At 27.7% G+C, this 22,922-nt stretch overlaps 2 protein-coding genes across 3 annotated transcripts in view; both read left to right on the forward strand.

The window, feature by feature from the left end:
- Positions 1 to 692: 692 nt before the first annotated feature.
- Sod1 (superoxide dismutase 1) lies at positions 693 to 14,803 on the forward strand. Its single transcript, XM_089077468.1, has 4 exons — positions 693 to 979; positions 1,381 to 1,477; positions 12,802 to 12,989; positions 14,293 to 14,803. The coding sequence occupies exons 1-4, from the start codon at positions 911 to 913 to the stop codon at positions 14,398 to 14,400; spliced, it is 462 nt and encodes a 153-aa protein (XP_088933594.1). The 5' UTR covers positions 693 to 910; the 3' UTR covers positions 14,401 to 14,803.
- A 133-nt stretch (positions 14,804 to 14,936) lies between these two features.
- The window catches only part of LOC105423648 (chitin synthase chs-2), a 35,171-nt gene continuing 27,185 nt past the window's right edge, over positions 14,937 to 22,922 (forward strand). For both annotated transcript variants that reach the window (XM_089077465.1, XM_089077466.1), the window contains exons 1-12: positions 14,937 to 15,172; positions 15,857 to 16,089; positions 16,736 to 17,017; positions 17,280 to 17,510; positions 17,821 to 18,048; positions 19,224 to 19,633; positions 20,095 to 20,362; positions 20,439 to 20,713; positions 20,969 to 21,179; positions 21,533 to 21,780; positions 22,030 to 22,222; positions 22,292 to 22,446. In XM_089077465.1, the coding sequence (XP_088933591.1) occupies positions 15,075 to 15,172; positions 15,857 to 16,089; positions 16,736 to 17,017; positions 17,280 to 17,510; positions 17,821 to 18,048; positions 19,224 to 19,633; positions 20,095 to 20,362; positions 20,439 to 20,713; positions 20,969 to 21,179; positions 21,533 to 21,780; positions 22,030 to 22,222; positions 22,292 to 22,446 (2,832 nt within the window). In that variant the 5' untranslated portion in view covers positions 14,937 to 15,074. The remainder of the gene's footprint in view (positions 15,173 to 15,856; positions 16,090 to 16,735; positions 17,018 to 17,279; positions 17,511 to 17,820; positions 18,049 to 19,223; positions 19,634 to 20,094; positions 20,363 to 20,438; positions 20,714 to 20,968; positions 21,180 to 21,532; positions 21,781 to 22,029; positions 22,223 to 22,291; positions 22,447 to 22,922) is intronic.

The following is a 22,922-nucleotide window of genomic DNA, read 5'->3' on the forward strand; positions in this document are numbered from 1 at the left end:
AATATTTTATTGATATTAAATTTAATTGATATAAATTATGAATATTATAAAAAATATTTAATCTATGAATTTTACTTAAAAGTTAGATATTAATTTTTTGTGAATTATATTTTATTATTCTTATTTTTTCTTATTTTTTTAATTTTATCTTATTTTTATTTTAATTATATCTTATTATTCTTATTTTACTTGGATCAATTATTTGTTTCTGAACCTTTTTCGCTTCTTATTCTAATAAAATTCATTTTGATGTTCGTTTACGCAGTACTGCAAGCAGAGTACTCCAAAGCAGGATTTCCGAGATAGCTGTATAGATGAGATACATCCCTGCGTAAACGAACGACGAACTGCGCAGTCATTTTCGCAGACGGAGTAAACGAACATCTGCGATAGTGACTGCATAGGCTGCGTTCCGATATTCACTGCCAGTACTGAAAATCTATAATATACGTGATCTGAACTATATATTTTCAGTCCTGGCAGTGAATATCGGAATACAGCCATAAACGAATGCACCTATAAGGTCTCTAACACAAGGGTATTCGGATAATTTTCGGAACGCAGCTTGCAACTGCGTAAAAAATCTTAGATATGATTGGTTTTTGCCATTAGTCCCTCATGAATCTAAATGTATAAACCAATCATATTAAAGGATTTTACAACAGTGACAAAACTGTTTTTTCTGCTGAACGCAGCCATTTTGACGATTCATCGGTCATATTACTATTTGAAATTATTGTGTTTTGCGTATCAGTCCCTGTATATATCACACGTCAGCGGTTTTTTCTGATCTGATAATTCGTGATTCAGCAGTTTGATTATTTAATTTGTGTAGACGTGGAATTATCGTCCGTCAGAAAAGTCTATTTAGATTCGAGCAAGCTTAAATAAACAGGAATATATTCGCAAAATGACAGTCAAGGCAGTTTGTGTTCTTCAGGGTGAACCTATCAAGGGAACTATATACTTTGAAGAAGCGGTAAACTCGATTAATTTTTTTTATTTTTTTACTGAAAAGTGATTATTTCGTGGAAATTTTTTAATCAATCTCGCTATATTTTTTATTATGTAAAAGTATATTTTTGCTTACATCTTTTTTATATCAAATCTAGATTTTTTATTTAGCGATGCGATATATTTTTTGTTCGATATAATATAAAAAAAAATATGTAATAGTCTATATAGAAAATGTCTAAATTGTGTTGTGATAAATTTTGTTCCCTAATAGTCTAGATAATTCATTCTAGAAAATTTAGTTTGATGACATTTAATATTTATCATCATAATCATATTTATTATTTTTAGTATTTATTTATCATTATTTAATATTTTTGATAAACATGTATTTTTCTGTCACAATAAGCTTGATATATATTGTAGGAAGGTACAAATGTGGTAAAAGTGACTGGACAGATTTCTGGTTTGCAAAAAGGTCTGCATGGTTTTCATGTTCATGAATTTGGTGACAACACTAATGGTATGTTTATGATTTGAATTCAATTTAATGAAAATATTTAGATTCACATTATTTATACCATGATTCATACATTATGTAATTTAAAATTAGCTGTAATTTGTAAATTTTTTAATTTTGAGTTTTTCTTTAAAGATTTGTTATCATTGGCAAAACTATAATTTTGTAATTTTTAAAAATCTAGATCTATTTTTTTGTACAAATTGAAATTATAAATTATATCTTTATCAATTGTATTTTTATCCAAATTGGAATATTTTTAACTTATGTAAAATTGATAAATTAATTGAAAAAGAAATCGATATAAGATATATATAAATCGATATAAGATATATATAAATCAATATAAGATATATATATAAATGTATATAAAATATATGTTTACTTGTCGATAATGGAGATTCTAGAGAATATATATAATGTTTCTAGAGAATATATATATAATATTCAATATTTTTGTATTTTTTTTTAGACATTATTAGTTCTTTAATAAAACTTGAATTAATTTTTTGTTTTATTTAACATATATTGAGAAATCAACAAATTCACTTCTATTAATATAATCTGAAAGATATTTTACCATGTACTAAAGTTAAATTTTATAAAAAATATTTTTAATATTTAATGTTTAATATTTATTTAAACAGTAATAAGATATTGAAATATTTTTTTTAATAAACTTTCAAAAACGATCCACGTTAGATTGCTATGATTTTTGGCAGAAATACTAGAAGTGATATTAAATGAATATCTTTAAATAGACTTTTATTGATAGAAATTGCTTAATGTTAAAAATAAATTTATATACTAGTTTAATTTAATATATATTATGCTAATTTTGATATATTCTCAATAGAATAAAAGAAAAATGAAAATAAATAAGAAGCTTATCCAAAACATTTTCACAGATAATAAGTGAATATATCTATTAAATCTATTAAGTCTTACTAAATGAATGAGTCTACAATATATTGAAAGTAATGAAAAAAGATTGGCAAGATCCATATATAAAGTGGATCACAAGCATCGTAATTGTCGATAAACAATAAACATCAGGAATAGGAACATCTATTCAAATCTTCGAAAGGAATGATAAAATAAATTTAAATTTTTTAAATAAATTTAAAATAAATTATACATCTATAATTATATCTTTAATAAATGTAATAAATAAAGTCATTTTCTCTGAAAACAAAATCTTAAAACTTGCAAAAACTTTATTCTGCGCTTTTGATTTATTTTTTTCATAAAGAATCATCTTCTTCCCTGTTGTACCACAATTATGGGAATACTTTGTATAAAACAAATACAATTTTTTCTAGCCTTTTGAAACAAAACATTGTTCTCTCTCTCTCTTTCTCTCTCTCTCTCTCTCTCTCTCTCTTTCTCTCTCTTTCTCTCTCTTTCTTCATTTATCAGAGTGTCTACTACTTGGAAAAATCTGGAAAATCTGAAATTCTCAGGAAATTTATTTATTAAAAAATCAAGGAATTTTCAAGAAATTTTATTTAAAATCTTTTTGAAATTGCTTTTTTAAATATCTTTGTTATATTGATAATCGAGAATTTATCAACTGAATTTAACAATGGATCCATCCACTCTAAACATCAGAGATTTTATAACTAAACTAATCCAATATTCAATATTAAAGATAAGGATTTTGTGTTAAATACAATTTTTTGTTGAATGAAGATAGATATTTATTTTAATAATTTTATAAAATTGACTTTCATATAGGTCATGCATGACATAATTTTTTAAACAATACATTAATTAATATAAGCCGAGTACATGTTAATAAACAATTGAAAGAATCATAGCCAATCTTTCAGTAAATAGGATCTTGGTTACTAAATTTCTATATGAAATGAATTCAAATAATTATATCACCATTTAACAACTACGTGTCATTATTTTTAACAGACTTACAATATAGCGGTTCTACAACAATTTGGTGATTAAATACTTTGATATCAATTAAAAATCCCTTTTATTATATATATTTACTGTGGGAAGGATAATAAAAAGGATTTTTAATCGATATCGATAGTATTTGATTATGAAATTGTTATAGAACAACAACTTTATGTTATAAGTCTGCTAAAAATAGAACAACAACTTTATGTTATAAGTCTACTAAAAATAGTGACACGTTGTTGGTGATTTAATTACTTAAATTTATTTCATAGAGAAATTTAGCAACCAAGATCCTGTTGCCGAGGAATTGGCTATGATTCTCTCAGTTGTTTATTAATATAATTTTTTGTTTGTAGCTTTTGAAAATAAAATTTGAAAATTTTATGCAATATAGAATATTTATTTTTTAAAATATTCATAATTTTATATAATTACATTTTTTTCGAAATTTTTTTCAATTTGGTTATTGAAACTCAAGTGATTCTTAATTTTACAATAATTTACGAAATTTTTATGAATTGATAATTGAAAATATGAAAAACTTTGTACGATAATATATAATTATTTGTAAAATACTTTTATCTGAAATTTTTAACAAATTGCTTTTAATTTTTTTATTTTCTCTCTCTCTCTCTCTTTTTACTTAAACTTATCTGATAAAATAGTATATCAATAGTAATATACAATTTTATTTTTTAAATATTTTTGCTATTAAATTATTTTATCAAAAGAGATCCATTTAAGGGAATTTTTTTGATATTATTGAAAGTGTTTCTGCCAAAATTTAGAGCAATTAAAAAGAAAAAAAATTTATTTTATGTGAAATGACTATATAACAAAAACAAAACGTAACAAAAATTAAAACTATCGTACTATTTTTCGTTATACGAATACAATAATTCCCAATATTTCCTTTCTTTTTTTTTTCTCTTGCTACTCGAGTAGTTAAATATATGTGATTTCTGTTAGACTTCCCAAGGATGTTCATCCTTTATTAAATTTGGTTTCTATATCACTTTTCTTATTTATTTGATAAATTTTAAATATATATAAAATTTATTAAATAAGACGAGTGAAAAAAAATTATATATATATTTTTTTTTCCTGTATAAGGTGTACAAAAAAGTTCTGAGCTTTAGATTTCATACAACCGAAATAACAATTTAAATTTTATGTATCTTCTCGCACTTTTGCGGTTTTAAAGCGTTGACATTTGGCCTTGTAAAATGCCAAATGCCAATACGGTTTGGCGTTTGATGCATATAACCTCAAAAATCAGTAGTGTTCACGATGGCAATAACAAAAGAGCATATTCGATTTTCCATCCACTTCGCGTTTCATCTGAAGAAAAATGCTGGAAAAGGAGCTTGCAGAACAGCTTGGCGTTACGCAGCAAACCATTTCCGTACGTTTACATACGATAGGAAAGGTTCAGAAAGAAGGCAGATGGGTTCCGCATGAATTGTCCGAAGACAACAAAAATCGTCGGCGTGACACTGCACTCACTTTGCTTTCAAAGTTCCGGAAAAAAGATTTTCTGCACAAAATCATTACAGGCGATGAAAAGTGGATTCTTTATGATAACCCTAAACGTAGAAAATCATGGATTGATTCTTCAACCTTCGACATCGATGCCAAAGCCTAATATCCACGCCAAGAAAGTTTTGCTCTGTATCTGGTGGGATTGGAAAGGTGTGTTATATTACGAGTTGTTACAACCGGGTGAAACAATCACGGCAGACTGCTACCAACAACAATTGACCAATTTGAGCGATGCATTAGAAGAAAAGAGGCTATTTACTGGCCAAGGACGTAAAGTGATCTTGCTTCATGACAATGCTCGATCACATGTTGCGAAAGCGACTCAGGGCCATATCTTTGCGTTAGGCTGGGAACTTCTCCCGCACGCGGCGTCTAGCCCAGACATGGCGCCTTCCGATTACTACCTATTCTGGTCGCTGCAGCATCATTTGGCTGATACACATTTCGTGAGATTTGAAGAGATACGAAAATGCATTGATGACTTTATCGTTTCGAAGCCGGTGAGCTTCTATCGTCAAGGAATTCGCAAGCTACCCGAAAGATGGCAAAAGATCGTTGATGCAAACGGGGAATATTTCGCTGATTAATATTTTTTTGTTTGTTTTTGAATAAAGATTGAAATTTACAAAAAAAAGCTCAGAACTTTTTTGTACACCTAATATATATATATATATATATATATATATATATATATTACTATATATACCTATATATATACACCTATATACATATATGTATATACAGTATATATATATATATATATATATATACAGGGTGTTCCAAAACTGGAAATGAGCAGTGGGAGTGTAGAAGAAATCAAAGGGAACAAAAAAACCTCATACCATTTTGTGATATTCGCTCTAATTTTCGAGTTATAAAATAAAATAAATGAATGATGTAATTAATATGTTCAATTGTATTTAATGACATGATTTGGGGCAAAAAATGATTTTTTCAATGTGTAAAAACAATATACTTGGATTTACAGTGTAGCTTACGCTGTAACTCCAAATGTACAATTTTTACATGCATTAACATGTCAAAAAATGATATCCTAATACGAAAATATAACGTAGAGCGACGCAATAGTGTCGAGGAAATCAAGGTAGTGTCTCGAAGCATAGAAGTTGAAATATCGCAGCATAAAGCAAACGAAAAGGAAAACATATCGTGACGTTTAGCATAAGCTTTGCGTAGCGCTCTAATTAACCTTAATTACGTCGTTTAATAAACCTAATTAGCCTATATTAAGATGTATTTAATGCTAAATAGACTAATTTATAATGGTATAAGAAAAGTGTAAAAAAACTTTAGTTAAAATAACACATTGAATTTGTAATGTGGCGAAATCTAAGGCCGTCCGCTGTTGAAGTATTCATTAAATTCAGTATTTTTTTATTGTTATATGCAATTGCGCATACGACAATAAAAAAATAATTAAAATAATAGAATGCTCAATTCATACACCATACTACTTGCACACGAGAAATGATATGATCAATGCCAGACATCCTGTATATATATTTTTTTTTTAAATACTATCCAATCTTATTCTTTTACAACTTTGACTAAATCTATATTTCCTAAAATTCCTCGCAGTCTATTCAAAATTCTTCTAAGCCTATTATCTAATTTAATTTTTTCCTCATTGTACATAGCACATTGCTATATCACGTGACCAATACTCTTCCTCTCATTTCCACACTGATAGCTTGCTTCTTCTATTATATTTTTCTTCGCTAATAACTCGTTAACATTTATGATTACCTCTATTATATAAGATGATACAGTATCTTTTCAAATTTGATTTATGGAACAACAGTTTTTTTGCTTGCCCATTACAAATTACTAAAGTAAAACTTTTCTTTATGTTCCGCTTTTTTTAATATTGTCTCCTGTGTATTTGTCTATATGTGTTTTTTCCTTTTTGAATATATCTCTCAATCCTGTGGGTGTGTATTACTGTTTCCTCCTTTATAGTTTCTTTCACGAATTGATCCAGTTCTTCGTTTCTTGTTATTCTCATGTGCTGGGATCCATATAATGTCTATCCTTTTATCCTCTTGTACTTCTAATTATAATACTTGTCTAATTATAGTACTTGTTTCTTATTTCTAATATTTATTTTGAGATACGTTGATATTATTGTTTTTTAAAATTTTGATTATTGATTGGGATTTCATTAGTATTATGATGTCCCCGCATCTGTTATCTTTTTCTTCTTCCATTACTTCTAATGTCATCTTAATAGTAAATGTCTCAACTGTAAAGATAGAACTTTCTCTTGGGAAGCTTGGGAACTTATATTTCTCCTCCTGTTGTTTTATTATTATGCTCGCTCTTACTGATCTGCCACTTCTTAGATTCATCATAGATTACAGTTTTGTTCAATTTTCTTCTATTCTATATTACCTTTCATTGTTATTCTCTTTATATAATTCTTCTATTTTTAAGTCTGTTTTAACTTGTCTTGTTATTGCTTTGTATTCCATGTTGTAGACTTTGTTGTGCTCCTAAAATTCTTCCTATTTGACTTCCTATTTGACTCTTTCTCCTGCTTATAATAAAATGCTTTTGTTTGTCCCTGTCCTGATAAATCTCACGTAGTTTTCTCTTCTTTCTAATTCCTTTATTTTTTTCGATAAATTCTCTGTCTCCATAAATTAGACTCTTACTTAAATAATTTTTTGCTAACATATTAGCTCTATCTTTTAATTATAACTTAGCCTCTATTATCATTACGTTTGTTGGTGTACTAATTCTATAGTCCATTGCTGTTCTTATTCCTAAGTATTGCATTCTCTCTATTTTAAGTTATAGTAAATCTTCCTTTGGGAAATAAATAAATATTCGATAATTTGTAATAAATCTGATTAGATTTTTATATAACATTAATGTTGTGTTGACTTCCATTTCATTCTGGATTTCTTATTTAAATATCATAATTGTGTTTGCACCTTTGTGAACCTGGCACCCGACTTTCGAAAAACTAACTTTTTTATATGGAAACAGTTAGTATTTTCTTTGTAGTTATTTGTAGTAATAATAATTTCGTTTGTAATTCAATCCATTAAAAGATATCAAAATTTAAAGAAATGATTTGCATTAAGATATTTTAAATCCGCTTGCGCAGTCTTTTTCCGAATTGTTTGTAGTTGTTTGTAGTGTTTTTCGTTTCGTTTGTAGTCGAACCGTTCAAAAATTATAACAATTTAAAGAAATGGCCAAGAAAACTTTGTCATTTTTTACGATAGCGCAAATCCGTTTGCGCAGTCTTTTTTAGAATCGTTTATAGTTTGTAGTATCTTTTGGATTTGCGCTTCTTCCTTATACATATTTGTTTTAATATCTCTAGTAATCTCATTTAAATTGTTTATACGTTTTTCTCTTCTGAATTCATTTTATGTTGCATCCAATTTGTTTTTTTTTCTCAGTCCACCATATCCTCTATCCTCTCATTAATTACTCTTTCCATAATCTTGCCTACACATAATAATAGTGCTATCGGTCTAACCTTTAATTTGCCTATTTTGTCTATAAATAATACTTGGTATTGTCTTAATTCTTTTTTGGGAACCATTCTGTATTTCCTTATGTATTCCTTCTGTATTGTCTTAATTCTTTTTTGGGAACCATTCTGTATTTCCATACTAGTCTTATTATGTCCAGTATATCTTTTATTTCTTTGCATAGACGTTTTATCATCACGTATTCTATTCCTACGTATCCTTCCCTGGAGCCGCGTTTCTCCTGATCATGGCTTTTTTATGGCTTTATTTTCTTTTTAGAGTGATCTAAACCTTCATGGTCTTATCGTTGCTTGGTATTCCGAAACTTGTCCTTGCGTTGCATATGCTGGTGTTAACTGGTCTATTTTCTTCTTAATTTTTTCTTCTTTATTTATTTATATTGGTTTCAATTATTCCATGTTATATTTTTATTTGCATTTTTAAAGATCCTCATTTCCAAACATATATTTGTAAATCTGTTTATATTACTACAGAATTCCCAGAAGGATTCCTTTTTTTTTTCTATTATTTTTTTAGTTTCTCCTTTTCGTTTTGTTCTTCATTCTCTAAATTTTTCCATGGCCTTCTCTTATAAATTTCTTTAGTGCTTTTTTCCTCTTTGCTCTCTGCGTCTCACCATTTCTTTGGATTGTGGTTTCTTTTCAATGGTTGTTCTTCCTTTTCTTTCCTCTCTTGTTTAGGTGTTGTTTTGGATTTTTAATTCCCGATCTTGTATACCGTATCGAATATTATATCTTTACATATCTATGTCAAATCTTTTTCCTCCAAATCATCATACCTTCATGTTCCATCCTTTTTATATTTATCAATTATTTCTATCATCATTTCAATGTATTCCTTCTATCTTGTTTTCTTCGATATTTAGTTGATATTTAATATTCTTTTATTTTATTTCTTCGGTATTGCCTGTTCTTCTTTCTCTCTTCTTTTACCTTTTTCTCTTCATTTCTATATTTGCATTTCCTTCTATTGTAAAACTTATTTCCTTATTTGCATTATCTTTCTATATTTCTCTTGCTTTATTGCTTTCCTTGTCTTTTCCTGTCACTGTTTATCTTATTACTTGATTTTTCATTGTATTTCTTACAAGCGATTCTTGCGGGCTTTTGTTCCCTCTAGATTCTTTGTCTATGTATTATCCTTGCTCTTGATATTAATTTTGATCATCGTTCTGGAGCTGTAAACTTGTATGCTGTATCGTATACTGACTCGAGATCCTTTTCTTTGCCTTCTAATATATAATATATAAAAATATATAATATTTTTTCAATCTCTCAATATGATATATTATGATGGTCCATGATAACATTAATATTTTTTATCTCTCTCAAATATTGGGCAGGCTCTTGACTTGTTATGTTTACCGTTGCAGTTCCTACACTTAACCTCTTTTTCGCAATGACTGCTATGTTTATTTTCTCCATATTACACATTTTTCCTGGCTTCTGCGTATACAGTTACTCATTAATATTTGGACACCGTGATACTTTAAAAGTTATAGCTTTCTAAACATTGTTATTTTTGTTAGGATAAGGTATTCACAGTTTTTAAAAAAATTGAAACACTCATTATAGTTACATAAATTTTATTTATGTAACTGATACAGTTTTGAATACTTTAAGCAAAAACAGAATTATGTTTAATTATAGTATTACAACAGTATTCGGACGCTTAACGAAGCATAATAATATAAATGAAATAATTTAACAAAATAATAATTCTAATATTTCGTTGCGTAACTTTTTTGTTTAATGACATGTTGCAAACATTTGGGCATGTTAGAAATAATTTTCGTTAAATAATCTGGCGTAGTACGCTTTCACTCTTCTAATCGTAATTTTAATTCTTCCTTCGATCTTATGGGTGTAGTCCGCATCGATTACGATCCAATAAATCTCATAAATTTTCTATAGGATTTAAATCTGGTGACTGTGATGGAGGATGTAATACTTTTGGACAATTATATAATAAATATTCTTGTACTATTCGTGATTTATATTTTGGATCATTATCTTCATAAAATTTGAAAGTATTTCATATATTTGTATTGCTAGTATTTTTTATTAAATTAATTTTCTTTTAGAATATTTAAATATTTATTTTTATCTACAACTCCGTCAATGAAAACTAATTCGCCCACTCTTGTAGTTGAAATACAAGCTATTAAACTCTTACTACTATTAAACTTTCACCACCGTGTTTCATGCTTGGTCTCAAATTTTTTATTTTCAGTTCTTCGTTTGCCTTACGCTATATCATTTTCCGTCCATCAGATCCAAAAATATTAAATTTGTTCTCATCAGCAAATATCATTCCACCATGCTTGCTTTTTAGAAATAAATTCCTTCCGATTCATTTCATTTATGAATGACTTTTTACGAGCAATTCTAACTACTTTCTTTCAACGAACGATGAACTATATTAGGATGTACCTTCAATCTTCATATAATTTTGTAGTCATACAGTTTTGATGCACTTAATTCAAGATTTTGCTTAATTTTTCTAATAATTTTACGTTTATCTCGTGCATTAAGTAATTTTGGACGTCCTTTCTGAGATATTGATTCAATGCGCCCTTCACGAATATACTTTTTTATGATGTCTCCTACTATACTTTTACTTAAATTTAATAATTTACTAATTTCTCGATATCATTTGCCTTTTTCATAATGATAAATAACAAGCTCGCGTTTATCAAATGAAGTATTTCTGCCTTTGCGTTCCATTTTCACTATTGATTGTTTGATCTATACAAACATTCAAGCAAAATTAACTAACCGCGAGGTAGATCATGTGTCTCGTATTTACAAATAAGCAAGGAATAAGCTGACTGATTTTACAAGGTCCTGAAACCATAAGACATTAAGTGTTCGAATATTTTTGTACCATAATTCTATAAGCATAATTCTTTTGTTTAAAGTATTCAAAACTGTATCAATTATATAAATAAAATTTATATTTCTGGCAACTATAATGAGTGTTTAATTTTTTAAAAAGCTGTGAATTCTTTATTCTAACAAAAACAATGTTTAGAAAGTAATAATTTATAAAATATCACAGTGTCCGAATATTAATGAGAGTAACTGTACTTTTTAGATGACCAAACCAATAATATTTATAGCACTGTTTTATTGGAGAGACATATGATCTTATCTTGATTAAGTTGTCGAATATCGAAATTTTTAATTGTATCTTTCATCGTTACAGAATATTTTCTCTGCTTTCCTTTACTAATTTGTGTTGATTATTGTCCCATTTTTTTCTATATATCTTTTCTAGTCTACGTATCTCCGATTGGTCAACTATAGTTTCCCATAATTCCACGATAGAGTCTTCCAGTCTGTGATTATACCCTTCATCAGTGTTTATGTTCAGTTCATTTTCCTCGTTGTTTTGATCTAGTACCTCTAAACATTGATTAGCCTCATTACTATTTGTAAATCTTATTTCTACAGTTTTAAAACTAATTTGTGTAATATTACTCGGTTTAATTTTTTGTTTGTTTAATAAGATAGATCAAATTCTTTTTTTCCTTTTAACTTTATCCAGTTTGATAGTAAGTATTATTTTATATAGTAATTTTAGTAGTTATTTTATATAGTAATTTTATATAGTAAGTATTATTCTTTTCTATATTCTTTGTTAAATCTCTTTTCTTTATGTAATTCTGTAGCATCTACTTTATTTATCTTTCTTAAGATATCTCTTGCATTGATGTATGTTTCTTTAAAAATAGCTTTTTCTTCCTCTATCATGTTTTCGTCAGTCTTTCCTTGCACGCGTTATTTTCTTAAACTTGAACCAACAGGTTTGTCTGTTCTTCCACTTCCATCTCGCAATTCAATTGGCCTTCCTGTATAGCACTCCCCTCTTTTCCTATTGCCAAGATGTCTATCGAATTTGAATCTTTGTTTTTGTTACTTTCTTTCTCTTGTTCATTTCCCATCGTTTCCCATTCCTCGGTTGAGTTTTCTGTATTTAATACCTATGCCATCCTTTCAAATTCATCCTCCGTGATATCTCTTATTATTTTTCCTAATTCTTCCGTCGTTGTTCTTGTGTCTTTTTCTCTATATAGCTCTTGACCCTATAATCTTGACCCTAATCTGCAATAATCTCTCTCCCCAACAAGCGAGAAGGGGCTTTTTTCCTTTTTATTTTAATTTTCTCCAATTTCTTATAAATTATATTATCTTAGCATTCTAGTTTTTTTCCAAATATTCTTCTAGACTACCGCCTCTATCATAATATCCTATGCTAATCCGTGTCCTCTCCCCAAGTCTCAATTATCACTATCATCACACAATTAAAACCTTTATTTTTTTTGTGCTTTTATAGGTTGCACAAGTGCAGGCGCTCATTTCAATCCGTTAGGAAAAGATCACGGTGGTCCAGATCATGATGTGCGCCATATTGGAGATTTAGGAAACGTGGAAGCCGGTGCTGATGGTATCGCAAAAGTTAACATCACCGATTCCTTAATTCAGCTAAGCGGACCATATAATGTTATTGGACGAACTCTCGTGGTATATATTAAACTTAAGGCTCCTGATTACTCGACTAAGAACTTGATAGTAGCGTTGATAGTAGCGATATTATCGCGGTAAAAATTAGAAACTTATTCATTTTTGTTTATCTTATTCTTGTCGTTGTTTCTTTATATTAAATGATGTGCTAACAAATTTTTTATTGCATTTAATTTTTGTTATTATGTGCTTAATCATGTAAATGTGACTTGTCTCGTACTTACCAAATTTGTAAAAATGGGCAGCAGTTATAATTATTTCTGAATTTTATATGTATGTAAAGTATATCTTTCACTTCTTTCAATAGCTGTCAAATTATGTATTTTTCTGTCTGAATAAGCTACATTTCACGTACCTTTTACGGCTATCAGAAGAAGAAAAGATAGTAGCCGTCCATTTTTATCATTTCAAGTATCATAAAGCTATTTTAAGTGTCATTTTAGTCAAATATCTATTTATTTGCAAATTATATATAATAAATTTCACTGTATCATTTCTTGCTTATGACTTTACAATTCCATTATGGCTGTGGCAACTAGTCAGGAACCTTATTATTAATTTTGTTTTTACTTATATTTTATTAAATTACAACTTATTCCAACTTATTTATATTCCTTAATGCTATTGCTAATATAATTTATGAAAATATTTATATATTTCATTATAAGAATGCATTATAAGAAATGTACATATTTAATATAAAATATACCTATCAAGTAAATTTAATTTGCTTTTTATATAAATTAATTTTTAATTTAATTTAAATTTGTTTAATAACTAGGGAGATAAAGTCATGGCAAATTAATTCATATTTGTAAAGCAAATGAAAGTTTAAAATAGAGGAGTTCTGTTTTGACTTCTAGCTGAGATTATATTTTTCATAATAAGTTATTCCATAAGAAATTTTTAATTGATATCATTAATTATCGATATATTAGAGAGGATGTGTAATTTTAATTTTAGTCTGCTACTTATAATGGTCTGCAAATCCATTAAAAATAACAGTATTTAGTTAACGATTGAGGCAAATACTAAAAATTTATATTTATAAATTTAAGGAATAATTATTAAGCATTAAAATCCAGTCTTGATTGAAAATATATATTATATTATATTATATGTTATATATGTTATTTTATTATATGTTATATTATATATCTATATTATATGTTTCTTTCTTTCTTTCTTATAATTAAAATTCTTTAACATTTTGTCATTACAAAAGTAGTTATATAATTTATTACTTATTTTTGCTTTCTCTTTCTATCTTTTATAAAATTTCTTTATTTTCCTCAATTTTTAGATTCACGCTGATCCTGATGATTTGGGCCAAGGTGGCCACGAGCTATCAAAAACAACCGGCAATGCTGGTGCTCGTCTCGCCTGTGGTGTCATTGGTATCACAAAATAAATGTATTCATGATCAATTGATGGATAGAGAGGATATGTTAGAGATATATTATTTTTCTTATCATTTCGTTTTTAGCATATAGCATATCATGCAAATCTTTTTTTGTTTTTAGAATATTACGTACAACTGAAGTTATCATATCTTTCTAACGCGATAATGCTAAAATGTTAAAATTTGAATTTATCTATGTTACTTATAAAATGTGAAATAAGATTGGAAAATATATATAGATATATCTTTTCCTATTATTATTACATATAATTGTATATATATTGTACGTGTGTACGCGTGTGCGCGCGTACACACACATAGAATATATATACAATTTTAGATATCCTAAGCATCTGCATTAATATTTATAAATATGTAACATACTTATAAATATATGCTTTTAAAAAGTTAATATAGTTTATTCAATAGAAACCAATATCTCCCATTTAGTCAGTATACTATAAAAGTATTATTAAGTATAAGTATTAAGTACTATATTTAAATTATGGTAAGTATTCGGAAATACGCCTATATTCCACTTTCCAAATTGATCTCAATTATGAATCTTATCTGGCTTTATCGTGACACCAATGATAATACTTGAACAGATTGGTGACGTAATTATAGGCACAATATAATTTTGGTGATCGTGGCAATCGTAAGTCGTCACAAGATTCGGAAATATGTCGCCGATAAGTCAAGAAAACGAACCGAGAATTAGTGTTTTTGATAATTTCTATGAATATAGTTCGTCTGAATTCGATGAAACTGACGAAGAGGGGTACGTATTTAAAAAATTAGATCCTACAGTAAAAAGTTACTTAAAATAATTGCTTAAAAATAAGTGAAAAATGAAACGGGTTATAATAAATATAGTTTACTAAAAAAATGCAGAAATAATAATTCTCAGCGAGAAAATTAAAATATTTGGCAGGTTTATATAATTGAATTGGTTTGGTAAATTCAATGTCTTTTGTTTATATTACAAATCGTTTTGTGAATTTTCTTTTTCGTTAACATTTTAAAATCATTGATATTTATTTTTTCGTTTTATTATTTAAAGTTATGCTACTTTGATTATATCTTTATTGATTGATTATATCTTTATAGATTATATCTTTTTTGTTGAATTTATTTTAAATTTATTTTAAATTTATTTTTTGTGAAATTAATTTTGAAATTGATTTATTGAAAGTAAAGGAATAGATTAATTAAAATTAAAATAGATGAGCATAGAAGAGACGCGAACGTATTATGTTTTTGTAAAATTGAAATTGAGTAATTCCTCTGCAAGAAAAATAAATGTATTCGTACGAGAAAAAGAGAAAGGAATAAAGTTGCAGTAAAATAAAAGATAATATAAAAGTGTAGGGAGATATAAATTAAGAAAGATATAAAAGATGAAATAATAATAAATAAACAGTGTTAATTACTGTTAGAAGAGCTCTAATCATGCAGTTTTCAGTTCGCAGAAAGATGTTCCACCATGGGATGTATTTGAATGCTTTTCTCCACCAGAAAATGAATCTATGGAAAATAAATGTTTTGAGATTATCATTTGGATTCTAAAATTACTCATTTATGGATTGCTATTTACTATTGTATTATGCAGTGGTATCGGAGCTAAATTAGCTGTTTTATTTGCCATTGCACAATTACAAAAAAATCAATCATTGTCTGATTGCAATTGTAATTTAGGTAAGATTATTCTATTTAAAATATGTGCGATTCACACAAAAATTACAAAAATTTTCAGTCTATAAATTTCTAAATTCAAAAATACAAAATTGAATGAAATTCAGCAATTTAAAATATCAAATTATGCTTTTAAAATTTTAAAATTAAATATTGCAAAGAAAATTCGTGTATGAAAATATTAAATTTAAAAATTTCAAGAGACTGTGTAAATCTTTTGTGTTGAAACATAATTTAAATATAATTTAAATCATAATTTATCTAGAAAATTAGAATGAATGCTTAATTATGAGAAACAAGAGATGAGTTATTATTTCTTGAAAATAAAATATAAAATATACTATGCTGAATTAAGTTAAAATTAGCAGAGAAAAAAAATTTACAGCTTTTAATATACTAAAGAGGAAAAAAACTCTAGGGAAAAGAATTACATTATTTTAAGAAATTATCGTTAATTTATCATTTTATCATTTTTTTTTTACTATATATTATATCAGTAATTCTATCACAGTTCTATTACTATTAATATTAATTAATAATTGTGTAATATTAATATTAATTAATAATTTTGATAAAAACTTTCTTATCGAATATACTTTTATATCAACTTCTGGATTTCTTAAAACAAAAAGCGGGTGAATTTTTTTAGAAATGCGTGGGTACTCGCAGGATAGTCGCATACAATGGACATGGTGTTTAATTTTCATATTTCTCGTACCGGAATGCCTCGGAATGTTAAATACCTTATGGCATTATTTATTTAAGAAAAAATTAAAAATGCCAAAGAAGCGAAACATTTTCTTCATGATCTTGATGGACACGCTCCATACAATTGGTTTAGTATTGCTAACTTTTGTCATTCTGCCAGAAATCGGTTCAGCGCAAGGTGCCGCTATTTTCTGTTGCTTATGTTTCATCCCAGGATTGTTGAGTAAGTATGCGCGCATGCGCGCGTGTGTTGTGTGCAATTTATTACGTAATCAACAAGATTGATGAGTCGTATTAGAATAAATTTCAATGATGATTATCTTTTCTCTTCATTTGAAAGCAATTTACTTAGGTTTCTTTATACCGTATTACCAACTCTTACAATTAATCAAAACTCAATCCAAAATGGTTGAAAATTTTTATTCTTACACGATTTTGTAATAATTTATTTGTTAAATATAATTGATATAATTGATATTTATTAGAACTACTTTCACGAAATAAGGAAAATTGGAATGTATCGACAAGAAAATTAAGATTATTTAAAATTTTTGACGTATTGGCATTGATCGCTCAAGTCAGCGGGATATTATGGCCCTTGATCATTAGTATCAAATGTAATATCGATGGGACCTTGATGTGGGTTTCTCCCATTGCTCTTATATTGTGTTCAAGTCGTTGGTGGAGTAACTTTGTATCGTCGCACAGCAACGTTGGTATGTATCACGTATCAGTCATGTAATTCCATGTCATTTTATTTTTATTTTATATATACAAAGAGGAACGAAAAAAAAAAATTTTATCTTACGATCTTTTTGTGTGTGTGTGTGTGTGTGTGTGTGTGTGTGTGTGTGTGTGTGTGTGTGTGTGTGTGTGTGTGTGTGTGTGTATGGTTATGTATAACACTGATAAAAGAGGGTGTTTAATTTTAAGAAAATAAAAAAATAAAAATCGTAAATAAAATAAAGTAAAATAAAATTTAAAAAAATAAAATAAAATAAAAATCATCATTTTTCAATAAAACAGGTCTGATACGATTTTTATTTCATGCGAAAGAAAACCTTCAACCAAGTCAATATTTCATACAAGGATATGTATCCTTTTGGAGGATATTTATTTTTATCACAGGTGCTCTTGTCACTAATATATGTGAAGGAATAGATGTCAAGAGTTTTTTCACACCAAAATTTAACTCTACATCTCTTTATATCTTGATAATTCAAGCTGTCTGTGCCATGATAATGTATCAAGCTTGTAAGTTCAGATAGTTAAATGTATACATATACTATATGTTATACGATATATACTTGATAAAACTGCATAAGTTGAGCGACCTTACATATATTGTCATGACATATATGTTTATCAACAAAAGTTATTAACAAAAGAAGTATATATATACATTTGAGTTCAATTTTATATACAAAGTTGTAAACCCATGTGGAATCTTGTTTCGTATTAAAAAGTATATGCATGGAGACAGTGTGTTCCGTCCCTCCCCCCCTCCCCCCTATGGGGAAGCTCCACTATCAAAAGATTTAATCTCACAATTCGTATTACAATGATAATTAAAAATTATTGTAAAAAATTGTAAACTCATATGGAACCTCACTTTGTTGAAAAGTGTATGCGTAAAAACAATGTGTTCCCCCTTCCACAGGTGGTAGTTAAATATCACAATGATGATGTGGTATAGAATGATATTTATCTATCATTGTTATCCTTCGATTATGAGTCGAACGTGTTAAGCACTGAGCTACACATCGCCTCCCTATCTATCATTATGATATGAGTTAGGTTAGATTAGATCTTTTGGTAGTGGTTCCCCCCCGTAGGAGGGGTGGAATATAATATCGAGGTTCCACATGGATTTACAACTTTCTACGTAAAGTTTAACTCAAATCTATATGTTTAATATTAGATAAAATGGCTTATGATTTGTTTTGTTTATAACATTTTAAAAAATGAGTGCCAAGAAAAGTCAATCTTCTCCGCCTAAACTTTTAATTAAAAGTTGTAAACTTGTAATTAAAATAAAAATATACATATACTGAAATATTATACTAATTAAAGTTTAAATTATTAAGTTATACACATTTATATTCTCAAGTTTATTTGTTAACTTTTTAATAAACAGTGAGCGATGACTAAAACCTTTGAATTATTATTCAGGATGATGTCCTTGTCAATATATGTCAAGATCATTAAAATCCATGAGGTCGCCCAACTTATACAATTTTACTATATACTTTATAGCTTAAAATTCTCTTTATTAAAATGATATTTCCTGGCAATTTTTTTATTAATTATTATTTTATTATTTTATCAGTAAGTAGCTTTTTAAGTGAATAATTTAAATATTTTAAAAACTTGCATTTTTTTCCTCAATTCACGAACTTTGTTGACTTTGAATTTTTCAACAATTTTAGGCAAATTCGCGTACAGAACCCATATGCATCAGTTTGGTTTCGCACTTCCAACAAATCTCGTTAGTCTGGGAACAATATGTTCGATTATGACATTATGCACTATCAGGAACAAAACTATCTATGCCTTTTTCGACAATTTTTTCTTTAAGGAAACCTTGTTTGAAAATTGGAGCGAATTTTTTTCTAATTGGTATATTTGGTTTTGGTTGACATGGCTGATATCACAAATATGGATCACGATGCACTTGTGGACCACTGAAAACGAAAGACTAGCATTAGCGGAAAGAATCTTCTCCACCATCACTTATGATTCGCTTATGATTGATCAATGTTTAGCTTTAAATAAAAAAACGCAGAATGAAAATGTTGATCAAGACCATGAGAAGAAAAGCAAAGATGTTCAATTTCCAGTAAAAAATTAAACGATTTATTTATTTATTTATTCATGGTATTTTATTGTGCTAAGTTTATATAAATATGATCACATTCAATATACAATAATTAATAGCAACAATAGTTAATGTACATAAAAAAGTCTTAAACATTTTGGTTTATTTTTTAATCATTTTCAAAGGTAATTACATTATAATTGTACTGAAATTTATAAAAAAAATTAAAAAAACATCAAGTTATTTTTGTGATCAGGACAACTCAATTCATAAAGAAGATATATCGTTTACAACAGTTATCGACTTTAACCAAATCCTAAACTTAGCATAAAAAAGTATCGTGCTTGACTTTTTGTCTCCTTTTTAGTTTATTGATTTTGATTCTAATTGATTGATTCTAAAGAGTCCATTATCTATTATTTATTTATTTATTTGTTTATTACGGCAATTACTGTTATTATTATAGTTGATTAAATTTTTAGGATAATCTAAGATTAGAAGCTACCGATATTAGTTTAGATATTGAAAAAATTGAACAAGATTTCAATAGAGATAATTTGGATATTGCAATTGATAAACATAAAGATCGAATCACAAAAATCTATGCGTGTGCTACAATGTGGCACGAAGAAAAAAATGAGATGAATCATTTAGTGAGTAGTATTTTGCGATTGGACAAGGACCAATGTGCGATACGCGTTACGCAAAAATATTACAAAATTCATGTTGAGGATTATTATGAACTGGAAAGTAAGTTAATTTAATTACACAAATAGTTGTAATAAAAAAATATGTTTGTCGAATGAATGTTATATATTTTTGATAGCGCATATTTTCTTCGATGATGCATTTTGCTGCATGCACGGTTGCATTGACTTGTGCGATCACGACGAAAACGAGACACAAGTCAATCAATACGTGATTACGTTAGTGGAAACGGTCCAAAAAAGTGTTGAAAACTTGTGCATGCGTTCGTCACCACCTATTAAATACCCAACGCCTTACGGAGGTCGTCTTATGTGGACGTTGCCGGGAAAAACTAAATTGATAGTTCATTTGAAGGATAAAAACAAGATTAGGCATAGAAAACGATGGAGTCAGGTATGAAAAATCACACGGTAGTGTTCTCGGTTGACTTGACACCCAAGACACTACCGTGTCTCCTGATAAATACACATACATTAAGTGCGTTTAACAAAATTTTGACAAAAATGTATGTACGTGCATTTGATAATAATTAAATATAGATATTATTACTCATCAAATTTTTATTTGAAAGAAATTTAATTTCTTTCTAATTTAAAGATTTGAAAGAAATTGTAGAAGTTAAGAAATGATAATGTTTAATTTTTTGAGGTCATGTATATGTTCTTTCTTCTGGGCTATCGTCTAATGGGATTACCAATTGACATAGATCGGAAAGAAATTATTGCCGAGAACACGTACATTCTGACTCTGGACGGAGATATCGATTTTCGACCGGCCGCCGTTAAAGTTCTATTGGATCTGATGAAAAAGGATCGAGATCTTGGTGCAGCATGCGGTCGAATACATCCAGTTGGATCAGGTACAATGTGCAAATTATAATTATTATATTGTTATGTAACAAATATTATCATTAAATATTTTATTTATAATAATATTAAAAACATACTATTATAGTTGTTAATAGTGATTGAGTAACAGGGATTTAAGAATAAGGATATTGATTTTTTATTACTATCAAATTATTATCTGAAGAAAACTTTCATTATTTACTGTTAAAAACAACTTGAGATTTTAAATTTTGTATAATTTTTTAGATTAGAAAACATTCTATTCGGAAAGTTTTAGTGTATGCAATAAAATGATCACTTTGTTTTAATATTTTTAAGTTTTAATATTCTTAATATTTGTTTTAATACTTTTAATACTTTTTAGGTCCAATGGTTTGGTTCCAAAAATTCGAATATGCTATTGGTCATTGGCTACAGAAATCTACGGAACATACTATCGGCTGTGTTCTGTGTAGTCCTGGTTGTTTCTCGCTCTTTAGAGCAAAAGCATTAAAACAACCTAATGTGATTGCGAAATATGCTACCAAGTCTACTGAAGCTAGACATTACATTCAATACGATCAAGGTGAAGATCGATGGCTCTGTACATTGCTTCTTCAAGTGGGTTCCCGGGTAAGCCATCATTCTCTCTAGAATAATATCATAATATATTGCTCGTTATAACATATTACAATTAATGAAATATATATTAAAAACAAGAAAGTTTTGCTTAGATTTAAATGTAAAATTTTAAATTTAAAAGAAATTGATTGATAAATATATATTTTTGCCAATGTTATGAATGAAAATATCAAATTGGGTGTATTTGGAAGATTTAGGAAGTAATTTGCATATATAAGAATGATAATTCACTTTTATTAGGTCGAATATTCTGCAGCGAGTGATGCATATACACATGCACCAGAACTCTTTAAAGATTTTTATATACAACGACGCAGGTGGATTCCTTCCACTGTCGCGAATATATTCGACTTATTGATGACTGCTAAAGAAACAAGAAAAGTGAATAATGATATCTCATGGTTATACATCGTTTATCAATGGTTTTTAATGGGTATGCACACTTAAAATAATACATTTTCATAATCTATTAATCTTTAAATATCATTTGTTATTTTTGAAGGGAGTACAATCCTGGGACCTGGTACGATATTTTTGATGTTAGTTGGTGCGTTTGTCGCCGCATTTCATATTGATAATTGGACTAGTTTCTGGTATAATCTAATCCCAATTATCATATTTGTTGGAGCTTGCCTCACTTGCAAGGAACGTATGCAGGTATGAAAAAATATGAAAGAGTTTTAGGAATTTTATTAATATTTGAAAAAGAACAATTTATATAATCAATAAATGGAATAGGGAAGTAAAAAGTAAAAAAGAAAAATCAATCAAAAGATTTATACAAAGATTATAAGTGACTTTGTAAATTAAATTACTATACATTTTTTCCAACTTATCTATTTTTTTTCATCTTTCCATTTGATACGAAATGAGATCTCTTGTTGTATTATACCCCTAACGGAAATATTTTGTGCTAAAATTCTCTCTCAATTGAGCTCATTTTATTAACCTATATATTTCAAAATTTTTTATTACTTTTCAATATTATATATTAACTTTCTTTAGTTCCTAATATTTCACAGTATTACATTAAAGTTCAAAGAAGATTAAGATTGATTTTCAAGATTGAAATTCAAATAATTTTTCAATAATTTTCATTTCACTTCATCAGTTTTATAATGTACTATCATATC

Source organism: Pogonomyrmex barbatus, unplaced genomic scaffold (assembly GCF_055798465.1).
Source record: "Pogonomyrmex barbatus isolate J1 unplaced genomic scaffold, ASM5579846v1 scaffold2, whole genome shotgun sequence".
NCBI classification, from domain to species: Eukaryota; Metazoa; Arthropoda; class Insecta; order Hymenoptera; family Formicidae; genus Pogonomyrmex; species Pogonomyrmex barbatus.

What these genes read in the sequence shown, in the direction of transcription:
- Sod1 (XM_089077468.1), top strand. Translation starts at nt 911, where the DNA reads ATGACAGTCAAGGCAGTTTGTGTTCTTCAGGGTGAACCTATCAAGGGA. An exon ending in ATTTGGTGACAACACTAATG is followed by an intron (nt 1,478 to 12,801) that starts GTATGTTTATGA and finishes GTGCTTTTATAG; the next exon opens with GTTGCACAAGTGCAGGCGCT. An exon ending in TTATTGGACGAACTCTCGTG is followed by an intron (nt 12,990 to 14,292) that starts GTATATATTAAA and finishes CTCAATTTTTAG; the next exon opens with ATTCACGCTGATCCTGATGA.